At 41.3% G+C, this 20,748-nt stretch overlaps 2 protein-coding genes across 3 annotated transcripts in view; one reads left to right on the top strand and one right to left on the bottom strand.

The window, feature by feature from the left end:
* The window catches only part of LOC128373086 (striatin-like), a 29,276-nt gene extending 26,436 nt beyond the window's left edge, over positions 1-2,840 (top strand). For both annotated transcript variants that reach the window (XM_053333319.1, XM_053333318.1), the window contains exons 15-17: positions 33-173; positions 717-905; positions 1,226-2,840. In XM_053333319.1, the coding sequence (XP_053189294.1) occupies positions 33-173; positions 717-905; positions 1,226-1,395 (500 nt within the window). In that variant the 3' untranslated portion in view covers positions 1,396-2,840. The remainder of the gene's footprint in view (positions 1-32; positions 174-716; positions 906-1,225) is intronic.
* Positions 2,841-3,843: 1,003 nt separating this feature from the next.
* vit (vitrin) lies at positions 3,844-19,084 on the bottom strand. Its single transcript, XM_053333317.1, has 22 exons — positions 18,998-19,084; positions 18,695-18,760; positions 17,570-17,726; positions 17,327-17,460; positions 17,166-17,243; positions 16,420-16,617; positions 15,730-15,774; positions 15,284-15,322; positions 15,125-15,175; positions 14,376-14,438; positions 13,745-13,807; positions 11,406-11,480; positions 10,308-10,373; positions 9,770-9,832; positions 8,382-8,444; positions 8,002-8,049; positions 7,381-7,446; positions 6,608-6,755; positions 6,413-6,516; positions 5,295-5,521; positions 4,700-5,213; positions 3,844-4,495 (listed from the first exon to the last, which is right to left on the bottom strand). Exons 1-22 carry the CDS (start codon positions 19,029-19,031, stop codon positions 4,317-4,319), a joined length of 2,481 nt encoding a protein of 826 aa, XP_053189292.1. The 5' UTR covers positions 19,032-19,084; the 3' UTR covers positions 3,844-4,316.
* Positions 19,085-20,748: the final 1,664 nt, after the last annotated feature.

Below are 20,748 nucleotides of genomic sequence, written 5' to 3'. Positions count from 1 at the left end.
ATTTTAAATTTCTCTGTTTGTCTCTGCACCAGAGCTTGGAGTTCCCTCCTCTGTTGACCTGGTGTGCAGCGAACCAGCTCACCTGGTCACCTCCTTCACTAGCGGGGAGATTGGCCTCTTCAACATGGAGACCCGCCAGCTAGTCCTCAATCTGGAGTCCAATACAGAGCCAGGTGGGTTTTGAAAGGACTGGAAAGCTGCTTGAGCTTTAAAGCAACTGAAGTATCATTTAGATGACAGAATATTCTCTTGATAATGAAATATATTCACTGCCTGTTGAATCTGCTTACATAAAGGCAGAAACAGAAGTAAAGCTCTTTACTAACATCTAGTGGCAGCTGTAGGAAAGTAAAACAGCTAACTGTTATTTTCATTATGGATTCATCTGCAGATGATTTTGTTTTATTAGTCAATTTTTTAGTTGTTTTGTTTGGACCAACAGTCCAAAACCCAAAATATTCAGTTTACTATGATGAAATAACAAAGAAAAGCATTAAATCATTACATATTTTTAAATATGATAATATTTCTTAAAAAATAAAAATTAGTTTTCTGCAATTAATCAACTAATCATTGCAGCTCTACAATGAAGCTTGTGTCACACTTTAAAGCTGTCATTTTACTAATGATTGCTGCTGTTTGTCAGTTCGGTTAGTCTAAATTCCTGCTGTGTGAAGTCTAATGTAATGTCTAATGCATGTGTGTTTTTAAACCAGGAACTCCGTGTCAGATCAATAAGGTCCTCAGCCACCCAACTCTTCCCATCACCATCACTGCGCAGGAGGACAGACACATCAAGTTTTTTGACAACAACAGCGGGAAGCTGATTCACTCCATGGTGGCTCACCTGGATGCTGTCACCAGCTTAGCTGTGGACCCTAATGGACTTTATCTCATGTCAGGCAGTAAGTGTCTCCTCACTAGTGGCTCCCTGCGTTACATGTGTCTCTCACATTTTAGTTTGTTGATATGGACAATATCACTGAATTTAAACATTTGTATAATTGTAGTACTTTCATGTGCTGCACTCTCTGTTTAAGCAGGTTTTGTCCAAACTGAATCTGCAATATGTTTAGGTTGTGCATTTATCTTTTGAACACTATTACTACAAACTACTACTTTTTTCTTCTACTTTTTACTTATTGCTACTTTTTTACATAAAAACATAAAGTAAAACCTTGCCACTTCAGCCTTGTCAATGTTTCACACATTGTCTTCTTTCAAGGTCATGACTGCTCCATCCGTCTGTGGAACCTGGAGAGTAAAACCTGCATCCAGGAGTTCACAGCTCACAGAAAGAAGTTTGAAGAATCGATCCACGACGTGGCGTTTCACCCGTCTAAATGCTACATAGCCAGCGCCGGGGCAGACGCTCTCGCCAAGGTGTTCGTATGACGTGGAGCTGCGTCTCTCCCTGCAGCCCCGCTCTCTGACTCAGCCTCCTGTGATCAGGGACCAATAGAGACACAGGTGGAGAAGAACCTTCAGGCATAGGTCCGTTCTCACCTCACACAGCCCACTGGTTTCCTGTCGGACCGGCAGACTATGTAGCCACAAGCCTCAAACGGGCCGTGACTTTTCACAGAAAGGGCCGGCAGGGAGGCCAGTCAGGAGGAGATCTGTTCTCTAGTCCCACATCTACCATCCAGGCAGGCCTGGGTGTGACAGGCCACAGTGCCCCCACCCCCCATCCCCCTCAGCACTCACACAGACAGACAAAAAGTTAACCTCCACAGCCAGGAGGCTCAGGACAAGTGTTGATGAGTGTGGAGTGGAGAAATGAGGTTTCAAGCCGGTCTTCTGCCCCTGTGACTTCACGCTCACCCCACATCCTTCGGGCCCACGACCTTCCCCCTCAGACATAAGAGGTCCAGGCCCTTTACTCCAAGTCAGGTTTTGTGTTGTGTTGTTCCAGAAATGTGGGGTACTGAAGGCTCGCTGGAGCTGTCGTGGAAGCTCTCTCACTCCTCCTCCGCTTCCCAGACTGACTCTGCTCGCTGGCCTGCCTTTATTTTTCCTTTTTAAAACACTTATTGACAAAATGTGCCTTTGCTTTAAAAAGGTCTTGAAAATGTTATTTTAACAAGCTTGTTTCGGGGGAACGGGGAGGGAGGGGACGGCGGAGAATACGGAGCTGGTTGTCACAATGTTGTCGATTTTAACATTGGATGTAAAATTACAAATGCTTATAATAAACAAAATATATATTCAGTCTTAAAAATTTACTGTGCAGCGTGAGTTTGAGTGCTCCTTTTTGATAAGTGTGGTTGGGGAATCAATTTTGTGCATTTCAAGGCAAATCTGGTAGAGATACAGACCATTAAATATATAATTGCCTGTTTGTTAGATTCAAGTAACTGTACACTTCAGAAGTAAGATTTACAAACGTGTGTCCAAAGTAAACCATTTTGGTTCTATAATTACAATTCAAACTTGGTTATAGATGTCCATTTTAGGAATAACTAACTGATTTTGGCCAGTTTGCTCTTGTTTGAATTGAATGGCTTGTACTGTATGTAGTTTTCCCCAATTGTGTGGACATGCTTGACTACGATGTGATGTATCATGTCCAGATATTTACAGTAGTCCAGTGTTTTAGCAGGAAATTAGTGCAGTACTGTAGGACTATTTGAAATAACAAAATAACCATCCAACACTGAGGGAGGAGAACAGTCCTGCAATTTCCAGTTTACTGTAAACTGCGTCAGGAGGAAATGATCCTGGGTAAAAACAAATCAATCAAGATGTTGTACATGTTGAGTACAGCGTCACATGAGCCATTTTCTCAGTCACTGGTTTGTATATCAAAGTATGTTCAAAATAAAACCTGCTGTAAACTGTTGAGACTCCGATTTCGATCATTTTCTGATAGTGAATGTTTGTGAGGGGGAAAAAAAGGAAGATTCAGTAGAAAACACTCACTTTAAGTTCTCTTCATTTTCTTTATTTTATCAAAAATTGCAAAAAATATGGATCAATTATTTGAACATAATTAGCAAAAGGCTTTTTAATATGCATATGTACAAACAGGACATAACAGGGAGAAAATCATAAATACTCTTATAACAAATCTGAGAAATGCCTGCTATGTTAGAAGCAACCACACTATGTAGAAAATAAGAGCGATGAGATGAATTGCTTGCATTCCTGAGAAGCAAAAATTGTGATGCGCCATCACTTCATACAAAGATACACAAGCTCCTCTTTCCTCACTTCTCACACACACTCACACAAGTCCACTTCTTTGTTGCATGCTGTTGATTTGCCTTTCGCCCTACACGTGTTATACATGTTGCGCTGGTTGCACAAGTACCAACACAGCAATGTCAGCACCAAAGTCTCTGAGAGGAACTTTAACAATGTCCCTACTATCAAATCTCTCCTATTAGGAAGATCAAAATGCACCAATTCTAAGAAAGTATGTCCTCTTTACAGAGAATTGTATTTAAAAAAGCACCATATTAAGTTTATGAAGTATGTTAAGCCATAAGAGGAAGTGCTAGGCATGCTTAAAATCTACATTTTCTTTCTGCAAGCACCATATCCCAAGACGGTAGCTTAATGTTTGTTAATCATTTTGGTGACGCTTCCTAATAAGGCACCTTTATAAAGGCTTTGTAAGTTCTCCTGACGGCTTTAATTAATAGTTACTAAATCATTTACTAATGACCTATAGATCGTAAAGTAATGAAGGCATTAATAAGAACAACTCTTGGGTTGCCAGGTTGTGGAAAAATCCCTTTGGCTGCTGATAATCCTCTCCAGTTTGACACTTGCTTTTACAGACTGGCAGTTACACATATTCTTTTCAAATCAAGTTTTATGCTAGAGGATAAAGTTCAGGAACATTTCCACCACCCATCAACCCAAAGTTTGTTTTATTAATGGGTTATAACTGCTCTATAAAGCATTACTAGATGTTTTATTAACATTAATAAAAAAACTGTACAGTTTATAAACCCTTTATAAAGGGTGACTAATTAAAATTTGGTGCCATTATTTTCATTAGGAAGTCGCCTCTCTCTTCACAGCATCACATCAGATGCCAGTATGGCACTGTGAATGCAAACCTTTTACAATTAGCACCATCTGTGTATTTGGGACCGAATGCTGATTTACTTTAAGATTTGTTTTGTCCGTACCCACAATCCTCACCTAAATTAACAACCCCCCCTGTTCAAATACGGGGCACTGCAGCCAAATCCAGCACCATCTGGGCAACAGAAAGAGTAAATTTACAATCAGTGTTCCGTTAAAGACAGTCCAGGATCAAGATGTCCCGCTCTGCACCTCCCCACCCCTCCATCCATGAGTCCTCAGTTTCTGGGCTGGGAGTTGAACTCCTGGCAGATGTTGTTGATGATCTTGGGCACAAATTTGTAGAGGTTGTCAAACTCGTCCACAAAGAAGGAGTGCTCCTTGTCAGGGTCTGTGGCGATGTACTCCAGCTCGTCCTGGGCTGCCCAGGCGATACCGATGGAGTAGGCGATCACACCTGTAACACAGGAAGGTAGATTGTCACACGCGGGCCTCACACATGCACGACACATCAAACACACTGCGTCACACATCACTGTGGAAAAGGCTTTTTGTGTTTTCTAAACTTTTACCAAAGTTTCTAGATAATCATCATGTTTTGGGGTTTTTTGTTTGACTTTAACTGTCCAAGATCTCCTATTTTTCAGATTCTGACCCTCACCTTGGCGATGGACAGCCAGTGAAGGTGCTCTGACGTCATCATAGGAGCGCCCGTCTGTAATAACAATCATGATCTTGCGTTTGTTGGGTTTGGATTTGCTGAAGAGCTGATCTGCGGTGTAGGTGATGGCAGCACCAGTGCTGGTCCCACCGCTCCAGTAGTTGATGCGTTTGATGGCGTTCAGCAGCTCGGCCTTGTTGTTGTACTGTCCGAAGTTAAACTCCAGCCTCTGCTCATAGGTGTACTGCACGGCCCCAACCCGTGTGTCTGTGTCAGAGATCTCAAACTCACGCGTGACATTGGCCACAAATTGCAGCACTGTGCGGAAGTTGCCGGTCCCCACACTGCTGGACCCGTCAATGACAAAAGCGATGTCGTTGGCGTTGAGGCAGGTTTTGCTGCACATCAGCCGGTCTGTGTCACACACTCGCTTCACCAGAGGCTGCACAGCTTTCCTCAGACCAAACCAGCTGGACACCGGCAAGGAGTAGAAGCCATTTGTCCGACACACAGCCTGTGGGGTGACATGACACACTGTGTTTAAAAGTGGCATGTTTTAATAAAGCACTGACACACCTTTGTGACAGCACCCTACCTTGTCTACAAAGTTGGCCTCAACCAGTTGGTGCTTCTCATTGTCATCGGGGCCCTCAATGGTGACAAAAAATATGTTGATGCCAGACTCCCGAGCGAGACGAGAGGCCTCCTCCACCTTATCTGTGGGCCAGCCGTCCACCAGCACCACGGCCACGTTGGGAGCTCCTCCTCGGTTTCCATTGACATCACTGAAGTACTGTTTGTTGATGAAGGAGAGGGCCTTTCCTGTCAGGACACCAGAGGGCAGCAGAGAAACAGTGAAATTGTTGCAACATCTACACACAGTCAGAGCTCAAAATACAGGCATGGATTTGGGAAAATACTAATCTGTTGTTGCAAGGTTGTTACTCAACATAGGTGCAAAAATACACTTTAATTGTAGAGAATGAAATTAAACAAAATGCAACCTGGAAAAAATACTTTCAAAAGTGCTCATTATGTACATTATGTTGACCAGATGCGTCTATGTCTAAAGCTGAGATTTTTTGGGTAAAAAAAAAACTGTATGTCTCTCTTTATAGATCTGTACATAGGCACAAAAAAACATCGCATTTTTGTGTATACAAAAATACACAAGAGGATCTGTAATGTTCATTACTGTAACTGTATATGTTCACAAAAATAGTGATATTCTATCATTTAGCCTGTCATAGGCCAGTTGGTGGTCTAAAAGATGGTAGAACAGGAGAGGCTCCGTTGGGGACTATAGAAGCTTTTACTACCACTTGCACTGTCGTATGATTAAAGAGTGGGCAAGCGAAAACAACACTATTTGTATCAGTATGCAATATTTAGCAAGTCATAAAGACACATGTGGCATTGGACCCATGCTGACGCACAAACCATAGCGGAAAAACAGCACTTGCTTGCTGAGAGCTGACCCCCATGTGCTGGTAAAATCAAATGCTTTCTGGTCAGAGCTGAAGAAAAACACAACCTACAGAAACAGGACTGTAATTTAGCTAACAGTGTCTCGCAGCAAATTTAGATTTAATTCTATCCTTGCATGTGAAAATGTGCCTGGGTAGTAAACATGCGATAATTGCACCCCTTTCATTTTCACACTTGTGTTTGTAGGCATTTACTGTAGCTGGCAGCGAGTGGTGGGTCACTCACCCACATTGGAGAGGCCCCCCTTCTGCACAATCTTATCTATGCTGGATTTTACATCTTTGGAGCTGGAGTGACTCTTCAGACTGATCTCTGTCACTGGGTCATCCCTTCAGATAAATCAATAACACAGAGTCAATCCTGTTATATTTCCTCATCAAAAAAATGTTCATAATGACGCAACAAGAGCAGTGAAGTTACCCGTATTGGATGATGCCCATCATGGGTCCAGCCACACCCACATTGATGGTCTGAGCCACCTCAGCCAAGAAGTCCTTCTGGATCTTAAAGCGTCGCTTCCCGATGCTCCAGCTCCCATCCATCAAGAAGACCAGGTCCACCTTACAATCTACAGGAACAGAGAACACCAAATGTTACAGCAGACTCAATACTGTTTAAGTAATACATTTCATATTAGTTAAAGCTGCTATGTGTGGAATTTGAAAACTTCCAACTTTAATACATTGCAGCAGTAGTAGTGGTAAAACAATGTGCAGTCTTCAAAAGTACTGTGTTGAGTTTTCAACTGCAAGTAGTGCTATGGAGCAATGTTTTTACAAGTGGGTGCCTGTTTTGGTGTATTTCATGCACATGCACAAGGATGTGCAACAGCCTACGGGTGGTGTGATACACATACCTGCCATTGGTTTCATACTGTTCCAGTCATTGAAAGTTATTGCAGGTAATGCACTAAGACACATAGGAATGAGCTACCAAAGGTAGGAGGGAAGAAAGCTGCTAGCTAACAAACATTGATGTGAACAATGCATTTTTTTAAAAACAACATTGCAAATGTTTTATGAGAAAGGAAATCCATTCAATGCATTTGTTAGGCCTCAATTCTGTTAGTAACAAAAATAATTGCCTTTAATGCTCATTATTTAATTTTGAAGTAGAGTCAGAATAATTTCAAATATACTCTAATCAAAAATGAATCCTACACATAGTGGCTTTAAAGGTGTTTAAGGACATACTTGGGTCTCCCTGTGACACAGGTTCAGGTGCTCTGGGTACAGGTTCTTGCTCTCTCACGCTGAACCCTGAAAATGAAGAAACACAAGGGTGTTTAAAGGAGAATTCTGCTTAAATATATTCTGTAAGCTTCATACTGTTAAGTAGACGTTGGCACATCATAGCATTTATTTTAGATGGCTGAAATTACAATTGACAGTCATTACCTTTTTACTAGCTAATACAATGTAAACATGTTTTATCATTGAAATATATCTTCCTCAATCTTAAAAACTCAAACAAAGCAAAACAACAAGTTTACTTCAGAATCTCAAACTAAATCAACCCAAAAGTCAGTTTTGGTGGAATTTCCCTTAAATACAGCAGCTTTGTAAGCAGTCCACTTTAACATTAGCCACTGTATTTGTTGTGGCAAACATGTCACCAAACAGGCAAACAGGAACTGATTTAATCCTAAAGCAACCATGCCATTTTACTCCAAATCCCTTCAATTACAGGCTGAGCAGAAACCCAGATGCTTTTCCTTGAACAGCCTGGGTTTGGGTTTATACTTACAGTCAGCTCTGAGAACTTACTGGCAAAGCGACTTGGGACGCAGAAACGAGCGTTGCAAACTATCTCACCTGATTCATAAAGGTTTGCGTCTGGCTTCCAGGCATCCACTGGCTCCACTGCATAGATGATATCATATAAGCTCAGCGTTAGCACATTTCTACCACAAAGCAGCTAATTAACATCACTCACCATGTTAGCTGTACAGACAGGTTGGTTTTTTCATTGTGAATGAAAAATATTGCATCTCTTTATGTCAGGTCTACTTATTGTTAGAAAGCTAAAGCAGCAGAAGTTAGAGATAACTATTATTTACTAAATAGCAGAGCAAAAAAAAAACCCCATAAAAACATCAAAATCAAAATTGCTTTATAGATGCTAAATGTTGTGTACAAGCTGGTGCCTTACTGGATACCAACAGGTGTTTGTAGCCATGGTAACCACAGCTCACCTCTAGTATGGGTTGTATCCAGTGCTGCTTTACGGGTGCCATCTGAGTCAGGAGAACGGGGTACTAAAAGTAAAGATACTGTCAGTCATGATAGACTGTGACACGCGACACATGTGAAACAAATGTAAACACGCTGTGGCAAGTCAGCCTACACCCATAGGCCCCATGTTTCATTTGGTAGGACGTGTGGTGGCATTTTTGTGGTGCGCACTGGAAATTGCTCAGCCATTCAGTTTTCCAAACCATGGCCCTTCTACTTAGACTTAGATGGTTCGGCTGTGTCATCAAACAACTGGAACCGTGGCCTGTAATCTGAAAGTGAGGGCTTTTTGCGTGCCCTTTTGTGTCTTGTCAGTGGGCCACATTGTAAGTGGTTTGTATTTTTTGGTGAGAAGACTGTGACTAAAAACAAATGAAATGACTTTGTTTTCTAAGCACTCAAAGGAATAGTTTGGTGAAATATGCTTGTTCACTTTCTTTCTGAGGGTTATAGAGGATATGTAAAATATCTGTTCATTTAATATGAAGCCACAGCCAGCAGCTGGATAGTTTAGCTTAGCATTGAAACTGGGAAAACAGTTAGCTTGGCCCTCCCAACAAACTCCACCAACCAGCGCCTTTAAAACTCACTAATTATCTTGTTTGTATAATCCGTAAGAAGTTAAAAATGACAAGTATGTTAGTATAAAGGCGGGAAAAGGTTTGTCCAAAACGTATCAACATACTTGTGATTTTTACGATTAGTTTTTTCTACAGATTGAACAAACTAAATATTATGTGTTAATTAGTTAGCTTTATGTGCTGTTTTAGGCAGACTTTGTGCTCAAATAAAGCCAGGCTAGCTGTTTCCCCCTACTTCCATTCTTTATGCTAAGCCAAGCTAATCACCGCCTGCCTTTAATGTTAGCTTCATATTTAACAGACATGCAATTGGTTTTGAACTTCTCATTTCTTAGCGAACTAGCCTATTTCACTAAATGTCAAACTATACTACAAACATGGCTTAAAATACCACGGGCCAATTCTCAGCTAGCTTATATGAATAAATTCATATTACTGTTATAATTATGACCGACAGACATTTTACCTTAAGACATCCAAATACCTGAAGACAAGACAATTTAATGAAAGAAATGCGATGGGATATCTCACCTTAAAAGTAAAAATGACACAAACAACATATTTCATGTAGAAACTAAATGAAATAAGACAAATTAAAGTAACCCTGTTTCACAAAATCAAATCGGAGAGAACATGATAGTGTGTTCACGTCTGGCAAACAGTCAAACAGGTTTTACATTTACAGAATCAAAATCTGTCCATGACAATATAAAACCTGAAACCAAAGACCAGTTAGTTCCCATTAAAAAGAATAGAAAAACACTTACGGTACGGTCCAAAGTTATAATACCAGCGCTCAAACTCTGAGATATCAGGCCTGTGATCCCGAGCTAGAGGAGGATGTTGTGAGACCCATTAGTATTAGTATTAGTTAGTACCCATGGTTGTGATTGGTAACATATTCATCTCAACCAATCCCAGACCAGTGAAAACAACTATTTTGTGCAGAATGATCACCTCACAGTGTCTCTCACTCTCTCACACTCTCACTCTCTCACTCTCTCACTCTCTCACACATGCACCAACAACACACCTGCCCATTGATCTCTCATCCACACATCACAGGAATCTCTCATATGATAGGCAGATGTAAACATGTCAAACACAATGTCTTGAGAGACACTGGCATGTACTCACACATGGAATCAATTCAACACATACTGTTCATGGTCAGCAGATACTAAACTGTATCAGTCATGCACATGCAGCATACGTGGATACAAGGTGTAGTAATCTGCTACTGTGACAAGGAAGGCAGCACACACCAAAGTGATTATCTTGTCTGCCGGAGGCAGGTTGACTTACCTGAACTCTCAGGTGTGTCTGTCTCACTCCATGTGTATCCAGAGTCTGGCACTGCATAACTAACATCTGAATGTACAGCAGAGAAGGTGGAGGCATCAGCAACTACAAAGGTTACAATGAAGGGTACTTAATGTTGCTTTACTGCTCCAATACGCAAGAGTCCGCACACAGATTATGGTAATATATGTTAAATATATGGTGATTATTGTGGAAAAAGGCACAACAATCACAGTAAGTAACCCATTTATATCTGCAGGAAAGTATATTACATGTTGAGCAACTACACTAGATGAGACAGAGAAGAAATGAAAATACAGTTTGTTAGTCAGTGGTCAGTGCTAGTGGCTTAGCTGTAGGAATGGCAACATCAATCTGTCCACCACATTGCTCAAGACTGAAAAATCTCAGTGACTATTGTATGGATTGGCAGAAAAGCCTTTACTCTAGTGGTTGTTCTTGCCATAATCATTTTTCCTGTTCACACAGGCTATTAGAAGATTTCTTTCATAAGGCACTTATAATGTAATTGAAAGGCTGAAATCCACAGACCTCTTTCAGTGCAAAAAGGTATTGAAAAGTTTATCTCAAGCTGACTAAGAGTCAAATCAAGTAGATACATTTCATTGTGAGTCTTTTTAATGCAAAAGTTCCCCTTTTTGTCACTACAGTATATTCCTACTGCAGCTCAACAGGGAAACACAACAAGGGCAATTTCATTTAACTGACTCAGACAGCTGAAGCTTCATATTAGCTTCAGATAAATACCCTAACACTTACATTGTAAGTGTTAGTTACATTTTTTACCAGCCAGTATGAAGCTATCCTTTAATGCTTTCAGAACTGTTCACATTCCCATCAGCTTCAACTGTATTTTGTGGTTTAAGAGCTAATTAGTAAATGTTAAATGTTAACACACTAAAACGATGTATATATATATATGTATATATTTCAGAGCATGGATACACACCTACCTTAAAAGAAAACATACAAATATTGCACCCGTACCAGTCTTACCTTAGTTAACATTTAACATTTACATTTATGATTTGCAAAAAAAAAGAAAAAAGAAAAAAAAGGGTTAGAGTTATTTGCTGGTACCTGCTGGTCGTCTAGCCCCAGGGAACCAATCAGGACGAGGGAAGGACGGGGGCGCCCAATCCCTTCTGGGAAAAGCTGTGCAGGGAAGATTAGAAAGCTGCGTTCAGGACAAGCATCAGCCGGTGTCATTGCAAGGAGGAGCATACTTGTGACCTCCACTAAACCTGCTACGTTATTAGTGGGGTATGCACAAGATGTTCATCCTTGAGTCAGACACTAAACATACAGTAATCACTCAGACAGACAGTTACTGAGCGACTAGAGGTTGTTTTCATTATTTTTAGCCTTTCTCTTTCTACCTGCAGGCTGGAGAGACAGAGGAAGCCCAACTTGTCAAGAAAATGTGTTTCTCATTTTCTCCATTTTTAACTTGGCATCATAATTTCTTCAAACAGACTCAAAGTTTCAATTCATAACCTGGACAGCCAGTTTAATCAGGCAGACTCCTGCATGGTTAAGTGAAGGTTAATTGAAATGTGATTGAACACCAGAAGCCCAAACAGCTGAGCAAAACCACAACAATCCAATGGCGACTGTCTAACCTGACTTAGTCGTGACAACACACCTCAGATTACCCCTCCCTGTGGTGGGTATCTTACACAAACACACAGCCCAAATTTCTGGGTTCCCATCCAGTGACAGCTAGTGAGCAGGGCTTTTGTTGACTGGGACGGGCTGGGAGAGCCCGGCCAACCGCCCAGCTAAACGTGGGAGTATTATTCTAAAGTTGGTGTCAAACCAGGGACAGTGTAGATAGCAGGACGCCGAGATTAGCTTAATCTGCTGCTGTTCAAAGGCACGGCGCTATACAGCAGACAGCAGTGTTATTTTTTCGGTTGAAACAGGTGCTTTAAAAGGATTGAGTTTAACTCTCCTGATCATCGCCACCTCACTGATCACTGCAGCCAGAAGGTTAGAAAGCATATCAGTGTGAATGAATCATATTTATCATATATAAACAGCATATTAACATTTAACAATTAGTTTATAACATACTATAATAAACATATATAAGGACAATTATAACCTCTATGAATTACTCCAATTGGATTTTACTATATAATCATTCATTAGACAATTATATACTGCTTATACAGTAAATGCTAAATAGTGGGATTTGAGGTAAAGCGTTTGAAGTCTTCTGTGGAGGTTTTTCCTGAATCAAAGGTTGTCACGTGGGCGTATCTCATTACAAATGCTACAATAAACTGAATCGTAACATTTGCAGAAACCTGGACAATAAATTTGCTCACATCTGTTCGGAGCGACTGGAGAGTAAACCCATCAACTCATAAATCAGAGTTCAAAAACTGCAGCATTTGCAAGCATCCACCCTGCTGGAGTGTCCTTGAGAAAGACACTGAATTCCTTCCCGGCTCCCACGGCTGATCCTGACCTCTGACCTCTGACCTCAAGCATAAAGAATTTAGCTTGAGGTTACATAAGTAGTATTACCTATTACATTATTATACACAAGCTGACAATCTCAATAGCTGTTCTTTGTACTGATCGGACATTTTTGGTACCAAGTTCTCAATAGCAGCACGGTAGTCAGATGCAATATGTGATGCACTGGTTTGAAACATCCAAGACCACATTTTAGAAATATCATATGATCAACCATCATTTAAACAGACATAGTCCCATCTATCTTTAGGGATCCGTGGTTTTGCATTCCACAGAAGCAAAAGCAGAGGCACATTCCTACGTGAGCCAAACCTAGCCTGGTTTGAATGGCGAGAGGTTTCTATTCTTGACAAGCGGCAGAGTGGACCCAGATCCTGCAGAGCTGTGGATTGGGTCATACCTCTCCCTGGGAGCACCACCGGGCCACTCGGTGCTGCTGCTTTCATGTCTCTCTTGCTCTCTGCAAGCATTTACAAGTGAGGTGAAGAGGCCGGACCAGATGGGATCTGTCATAAGATGTTATTACAGTACTGACAGAGTGCATTTCTCATCGTGGTCTTATCTAAAAGAGAAAGTTCACTGCCGTCTCAGATACAGCAGAGATATGGCACAAGGTGAGTTCAGGACAATGCTTTTACATCATCGCTCATCCTTGTGGCATATCATACTCACGGCTCATTTGTTCATGTTGGGTACTGTAACAGTAGAGGGTGTGGTTGTATTTCCACCCGTTGTTTATAGAGGACTGGCCACGCATTGAACCACAGCATCTCACAGAGGGTAAACATTAGTGCTGCTTTATAAGACATTTCAACACAGGTTTTATTGCCCAAGTTATTCCCCTGCTTGGGGCCTGTCTATGTCTCTACGTCAATGAGGGTGTCTGCTTGTGCAGTTTTGAGGACTCCAACTCAGGGTCTGGAGATACTTACCAGGGTTGGACTGGCTCATGGTTGGAGTCCGCTCGGGTGGGGCCGGCTGAACCCTGTTAAAAGCTGTTTGTAGCAATGAGAAACAGGCAGATAGAATAAGAAGGGAAAAAGGAAGAGAAGAGAGCATCAGGTCTGGAGCTCCATCCACAAATGCATCCCAGCTGTTTAGCTTTGAGCGGAGTTGAAGGCATTTTCTCCGCAGCATGACAGCAAAAACAAAAGAATATATGCTGGGTCTATTTACAGGCCTTAACTCAGCTTCATATGCCTCTTTTCATCTGGGAAAATGAAAACATGAATGAGAAGATGTGTCTGATGACAGAGAGCAGCAGCTATCGTGAAAGGAATGTTAGCTGAGATGCTTGATGGAGTGGATTAGCAATGACCCCCGGGTGACGATCACAGCGGCTTATGGGTGTGGACACGAGGGTCAGACTTACAGCGGTCTACATCTCAAGGATTCTTGTTCCAACAAAGACATCTGTTTCCCCTGCTGTCCTTGACCTGCAATCACTGTCAGTCCTGCCATGTCTACCTATTTGTTTCTGTGTGTGTGATAGTCTCTCTCTCTCTATGTGTGTGTGTGTGTGTGTGTGTGTGTGTGTGTGTGTGTGTGTGTGATGAGGCTGACCTGGGCCGACGGGAGAGGATGGCTGTCTCCTGATAGCTGACCCCGCCTCTGGTCGGCGCAGACCTGTGGCGCAGAATGTAGGACAAATATAATGAGATCTCAAGTGAAGTACTATTAATCTGTTACACCTGTAAAATAAAAAAAAAGTAATGCACAATTACTTCACTTTCTCATATCTTTGACTAATTTAAATGTGTGATACGGTGAAATAATATGTTCAATTTGTAATGGAGAAAAGAAAATGACTATGTTTTGTATGGTGGGCAAGAAAGATGATTCACTAAATTCAAATAGAACAATTTACTGACAAGAACCAGAAACAAAAGCTGTGGGAGAAATTAGTTTTATAGTAGCATAACTTTCATATATGTACAGTACATATATACAGAAAATGGTGTTAGATTCTCAGATTTCCCATTGTCACTGAAACAATACATCACATTACAGTGGATATTAATGATAAGCGCTCACTAATACACAGGGAACACAGTAGAACTCTATTTCAGTGTTTTTTTTTACTTGACAGATAACAGAAAAGAAGCAGGGCTGATCCAGAACTGGTCTGGCCCTGTGTTAGCACACATGTCCTAAAAGCAGTCCACACACAGAACACACAGAGATGCCATGCAGAGAAGAGTTATGTATTTCAGAAAAGAAAAGGGAAAAAAGAGCAAATGTGGAGACAATTTTTGTCCATCCAAATGTAAAATGAAAAACAGACAAATCAGGACAACAAAAGCTTGCTTTACCTGTATTGGAACGCTGTGGGAATCTATTCGGATAGGCACTTCCTCTGAATACTTTGAAAAAATGTCATGATTTAGTCAAACTTGAATTTTGATACGTGGTGTACAGTATAAGGACTTTCCAAGAGCTGCAGAAACAGTGAGAGTATTGACATACTGTACCTTGGCCGGGACTCTTTCCTTGACCATTCTGTGTCTGTCCTATACCAGTGTTGAGAATAACACAATGTGGGCAAATTTAGACAAAAATCTCTGTACTGTTTAAATGTAAATTAAAAAGCTGCAAAAATCAAAGTAGTTTTGGTTTAAGCATAAGCCAGTAACCCTACTGTTTTGAGTTTTCTAGCGTTAAGCAAATGAACTGGGCTGATTTCACCTTACATACACAAGTTATGCCGTTGATTATGACAAACTTGCTTTGTTAACAGGACCTTAAATGTAGAATAGATAATAAAATCCTGATGAACACAAATTCCCAGACGACCCCATGCTTGATGTAAAGACGTGTTCCTGACCTGCACACCCCAGTGTTAAGAAACATCTCTAGACCCCCTCATGCCACCAGATAAAAAACAACATTGACCTCTCTTAAGCTTTGCTTCACTTACTCGGATTTGTGGCTGCCACGGAGGCAAGGTACGGGTGACTGCTGCCTAGATAAAAGAAAGACACACGGGGTGCCGATATGGAGAAGAGAGAGATAATGTTACAGAAAATGAAGGAAAGAGAAATGGTTGGGAGGTTTTCTGGCACACCTCCCGTCTCATTTGCACACGTACCTTAAAGATACAGCAGCATTGTCTACTCACTGTTAGCTGCATTTCTGTCCAAATGGAGAAGATGACTCACAGTGATTACCATCTGATAAGGTTTTCATGTAATAAGAGTGATGAAAGGTCTGGTGATCAAACGTACGGTTAAGTCAGTCAGTCAAGTGACCGAGCGGCACCGTGCTAACTTCATCACAGACTGGCTGTAATTTGTCATAATTGCAGTTCTGACTTGCAATTACCAGCTGCAATCATTCATCTTCATCACTCAGTTTCACACAAATGAAAGCTTGCTCAGGCAAAAAAAGCAAGTCTAGTAACAAGCTGCTGCAGTTGTTAGTTAGACGTCAGCTATCGGCAGCATGCTGACTGCACTGGATGTTCTGTGTGGACTGGTTTTACTGGATTTTGCATCCAAGTAAATACACAATCCTCCACATAACATACAGTACATCAATTCATACATTTAAAGGAAATAAATAGATTTTGTATGCAAAACTTAAAGATGCTTTATATGTTGAAATTCACCTGCGTCCCTGACTTTGTGAACAGCGGCGCGAGACTTGGCAGTTGTGGGTGGTGGTGGAGGTGTAGTGGTGGTTGTGGTGGTAGTGGGAGGCGGCGTGGTTGTGGCTGTGGTGGTAGGTTCAGGTATTGTAGTTGTGGGTTCAGGTGCTGCTGTCGTAGGCAGTGCCGTGGTAACCGCATGCGATTTGTCCTTTTGACCTAAAAAGAGACGACAGATGAAGGAGGTCGTGTACAAGACGGATGGATGGGAAAGAAGAGTGTACAGTACAGTAACCACTGTGCTGTAATGCATTCTTGGCATTCTTCGCCAGACTGCAGCGCTCCGACTCCTCATTCAACCTGAGCGAAGTTCAATACACTGGAGTCAAGCGCAGGACATCTACAGTGTAACCTTTTTCCTACAGTAAGAGCTGATTTTGTCATTTGTGTGCCAAAAGATGTCTATATTTCTAGGTTTAAACCAGGCTACATTTGGATGGCAGTGAAGGTTACATAAAACCACCAACCAAATTCAGTTTAAACAACTATCATGTAACCTAGATATCTAAAAGAATGTAACCTTTTCAACCAAATTCAGCCCAGTTTAAGCCTAGGTCCTTTGACATTTTTGGCTTGCAAATCCAAGTCCTCCTCAGACTGTGAAATGCTAAGCAACTGTCAAACCACCTGTTGACAATGCTTAAATTAATGCTCCAAAATTCATATTCACATACAACATGTGACTATAACAATAAGCCTTCTCTCACTTGTTTTAACGTAGGTGGGTCTTGATGGGACGTAGTCGAGGGTAGACGGGTAGATCACTCCTTTCTTAGGCTTGCCCACTGAAACACAACAAAACCAGTTGATGGGTGGTGGGCTAACTCTGAGGTGCTGTGCTTCACATTGTTCTCAACAGTATTAATACCTGAGACAACAAATGACTCCCTCCATTTAGAAAGAGACAGGGAGCGCACGCCGAAGGAGTTGCTGCCTTTGTAGGAGTTCTGCCCGGCCATTTTCCTCACAATCACCTTTCCTCCTGAGTTGGTGATGACACCACTGTTGGTGGATACACATTTTTTTAGTTAGAAGACAAATACAGTCAACATAAAGAATCAAAAAGACATCCCATATTTATTTCACTTCATCACTGCAGTTCACGGTCTACCTGTGGATGGCTGCATTGCAGATGCTGGAGATAGAGGCAAACACGCCTGTCCCATAAACTTGCTGTTTGGTCTCCTTACAGCGCATGGGACATTTGACTATGAATTCTGGGAGGTTGATCTTTCCCGCTCTGACGTCGCACTCTATGGCTGGAACAACTGTTGAGGGAAGAGGATGTCATTGTTTAGACATCCAGGTTACATATAACCAATGTTTTGTTCTATCCTTCCTTTCTCTCCTCTCAACCCCAACCGGCCGAGGCAGATGGCCGCCCACTCTGAGTCTGGTTCTGAGGGTTCTTCCTGTTAAAAGGGAGTTTTTTCTTGCCACTGTTGCTCATGTGGGAATGTTGGGTCTCTTTAAAGTTAAAACCTGAAGAGTTCGGTTTAGAACCTGCTCTATGTGTAAAGTGCCTTGAGATAACTCTGTTGTGATTTGGCGCTATACCAATAAAGATTTATTGATTGATTGATTGATTGTTTTCACAGAAGTCCAATTACTAAAAATAAACTATACTACTATTAATTGATTAGTAGAGTGACAGAAACATAATCAATAACTATTTTGTCAATCAATTAACTGTTCTGTTTTTAAGCAAATATACAGACAAATGTGAGTATTTATTGTTTTCTATTTAAATTTTCTAATATTTAACTGAATCTATGTTTGCAGAACTGGTCTGAAAAAACAATCAATTTAATTACTTCACTGGGCTTTAAGAAACTGTGATGTGATGGTATTTTATAGACAATTTATCAATGAATTGAGAAAATAATCTGCAGGTTAATTGATAGTGACAATCATTGCCAGTACATTTCAACTTGTATTTATGGATTTCCTTCACATTCAAATATATTCAGTGAAATGCTGTTGTAATAATGATTATACTGTATGTAAAATGTAACAAGTACCAACTGACTTTTGCTCAGATTCAGCCTAAATGTCCTGAGCCTACAAATCATCAAATCATGAGGATCTTTTTATTTCCACCCTATAAATAAATTATAGATAATGAAAGATTTTACATTATGAAGTGATTTCGAAGTTCAACGACAGTCGACAGCAGTGGAGACAGTAACACTGAGCCTGACACAGATTACAGACTTTGCTTGTTGATGATGTTTACCTTGCTTTGGTTTCTTGTTCTTTGATCCGTTAGGCTTGGCCCAGCAAGAGCAGGACAGGAGGAGCGCTGCGGGTGAATCAGAGGGACTTTCACATAATAGCAGACAAAGTAACATAATCATCAGTGTGTTTACTGTACACAGACGACTTCTATGACAGAGGAGGATGCTGGTGTTTGAGGGTGCTACTATGCAGAAATCCAGATGCTGAATAGAGATGGAAACCACAGTATTTGGTAATATGAAACATCATAGTCAATAATGACGTATTTCAAACCAGCACACTCCTACAGAGACTGACTCACCGAGGCAGACGGCAGTGACTGATGCTCTGATCATGATGGGTGGTGTGCTGGTACAGCAGGGCAGCCAGGTGTCCTTGTATAACCTCCCAACCTTATATAGAGAGAGGAGATGAAGCAGCATTTCACGGTTATCCTCTGCAAACCCATTTCCTGCTTCCTGCTTACACACTGAGCGTAACTTTGGGCACTTTGGTCAACATTTTTGAGTGTTGGTGTGTGTCGGCTGGGGACGAGGCAGAGTAAACTTTTGCCACTGAGCTACACTTTCCAGAGCTTTTTGGATAAATAGTCGGCAGACTCTGTGAAGTGTAACTACACAAAAAGCTGGATGACTCATTTACCATCAGTTAAGCAAATGGGGTCAATCAAACATACTGAAAACATTTATTATAACACAAGTAGGCACACCTTATCCTAAGATCAATCAAATCAAATAAGGTCTGTATAACAGCTTGGGTCAATGTTTCTTGTTCCAACTTATTGAGTTACAAGAGGCCGAAAGAATTTGCCATTCAGAAGCTCCACAGCTAACATCTGGGCCCTGAGACAAAACTCTTTGTAATATTACTCTCAATATTATCTATGGAGTCAGACATAATTTAATGTATAAGGAATAGGGAACTGTTTTCAATCAGCTGGCTTTCTTTGTTTGACACCAACAACCACATGAAGCTGGATCCCAGCTACAGTAGACATAGAACAGGATCTCTCTCTCTCTCTCTCTCTCTCTCTCTCTCTCTCTCTCTCTCTCTCTCTCTCTCTCTCTCTCTCTCTCTCTCTCTCTCTCTCTCTCTCTCTCTCTCTCTCTCTCTCTCTCTCTCTCTCTGTATTTCATTTAGATTCAAAGGTCATACCCATTTTAGAGACGTCAATCAAAGTCAAGTCTGTGTTAACAAGAACAGAAGTGGTGCGACAGACTGCAGGTCATTTGTAGTAATCATTGTGCCGGTTAAGACTAGTCAGGGAGAACCTCACATCTCCTTACTCCTGTCCTTAGTGTCATTTATACTTAGTCTGGAGGAGGAATTAAATATGAGAGCCACATCAGTCCCCGCTGTGTGTTGAGGCAGTAGGCCTGACCTCCTTCCTGGGGAGGTGATGACTGAGGTCTCCCTGTTAACAGAGGAATGCTGTACCTCCCACAAGGGCAGAATCATGTCTGTTACTGCCGCCACACACCGACAGGTTCAATGTGATCAAGTGGGAACATGTGATCATACAGTGACCTTTGAGGCGGGGTCATGTGATGCATTTCAGATACTGTTAGCAATATGTAGAAGTGAAAACTACATATTGGTTTTGTGGCCAGAAGATTGCAGTTTGAGTATCAGGATTGCAAAAATGTGGAAATGTTACGAGCACTGCAGCACCCTTAAGCTTAAAGTGCTACGATGGAGCTGCTTAGTGGCCAGTAGATCAGACTGGTTGTACAGGGCAGATTCCAGGTTTGAATTGTGTGAAAGCAGCAGTCTAAAAACAGAAAGCATGCAAACCTCTGAGAATTAAATTAATTTTTAACAAAGAATAAATGCCAAAAACCCATAAGCTTGATCATATTTGTATGTATTGTTAAGCTTGCAACCACTGGGGTGCAGTTATACATGTTTTATCCATATTCATATCCATACATTAGATAAAATCAGCCAAGAAGTCATCTATGAAGGCCCACTTCAATCATCAGAAGTGGACCTTCATAGAAAATGTAATTCTGCTGTCCTTGAGCACAGACACAGACTCATGAATAATGCAAC

This window comes from Scomber japonicus, chromosome 14, assembly GCF_027409825.1.
Source record: "Scomber japonicus isolate fScoJap1 chromosome 14, fScoJap1.pri, whole genome shotgun sequence".
Taxonomy (NCBI): domain Eukaryota; kingdom Metazoa; phylum Chordata; class Actinopteri; order Scombriformes; family Scombridae; genus Scomber; species Scomber japonicus.
Note: the sequence above shows the minus strand (reverse complement) of the source record. Positions and strands in the feature narration are given on the sequence as shown.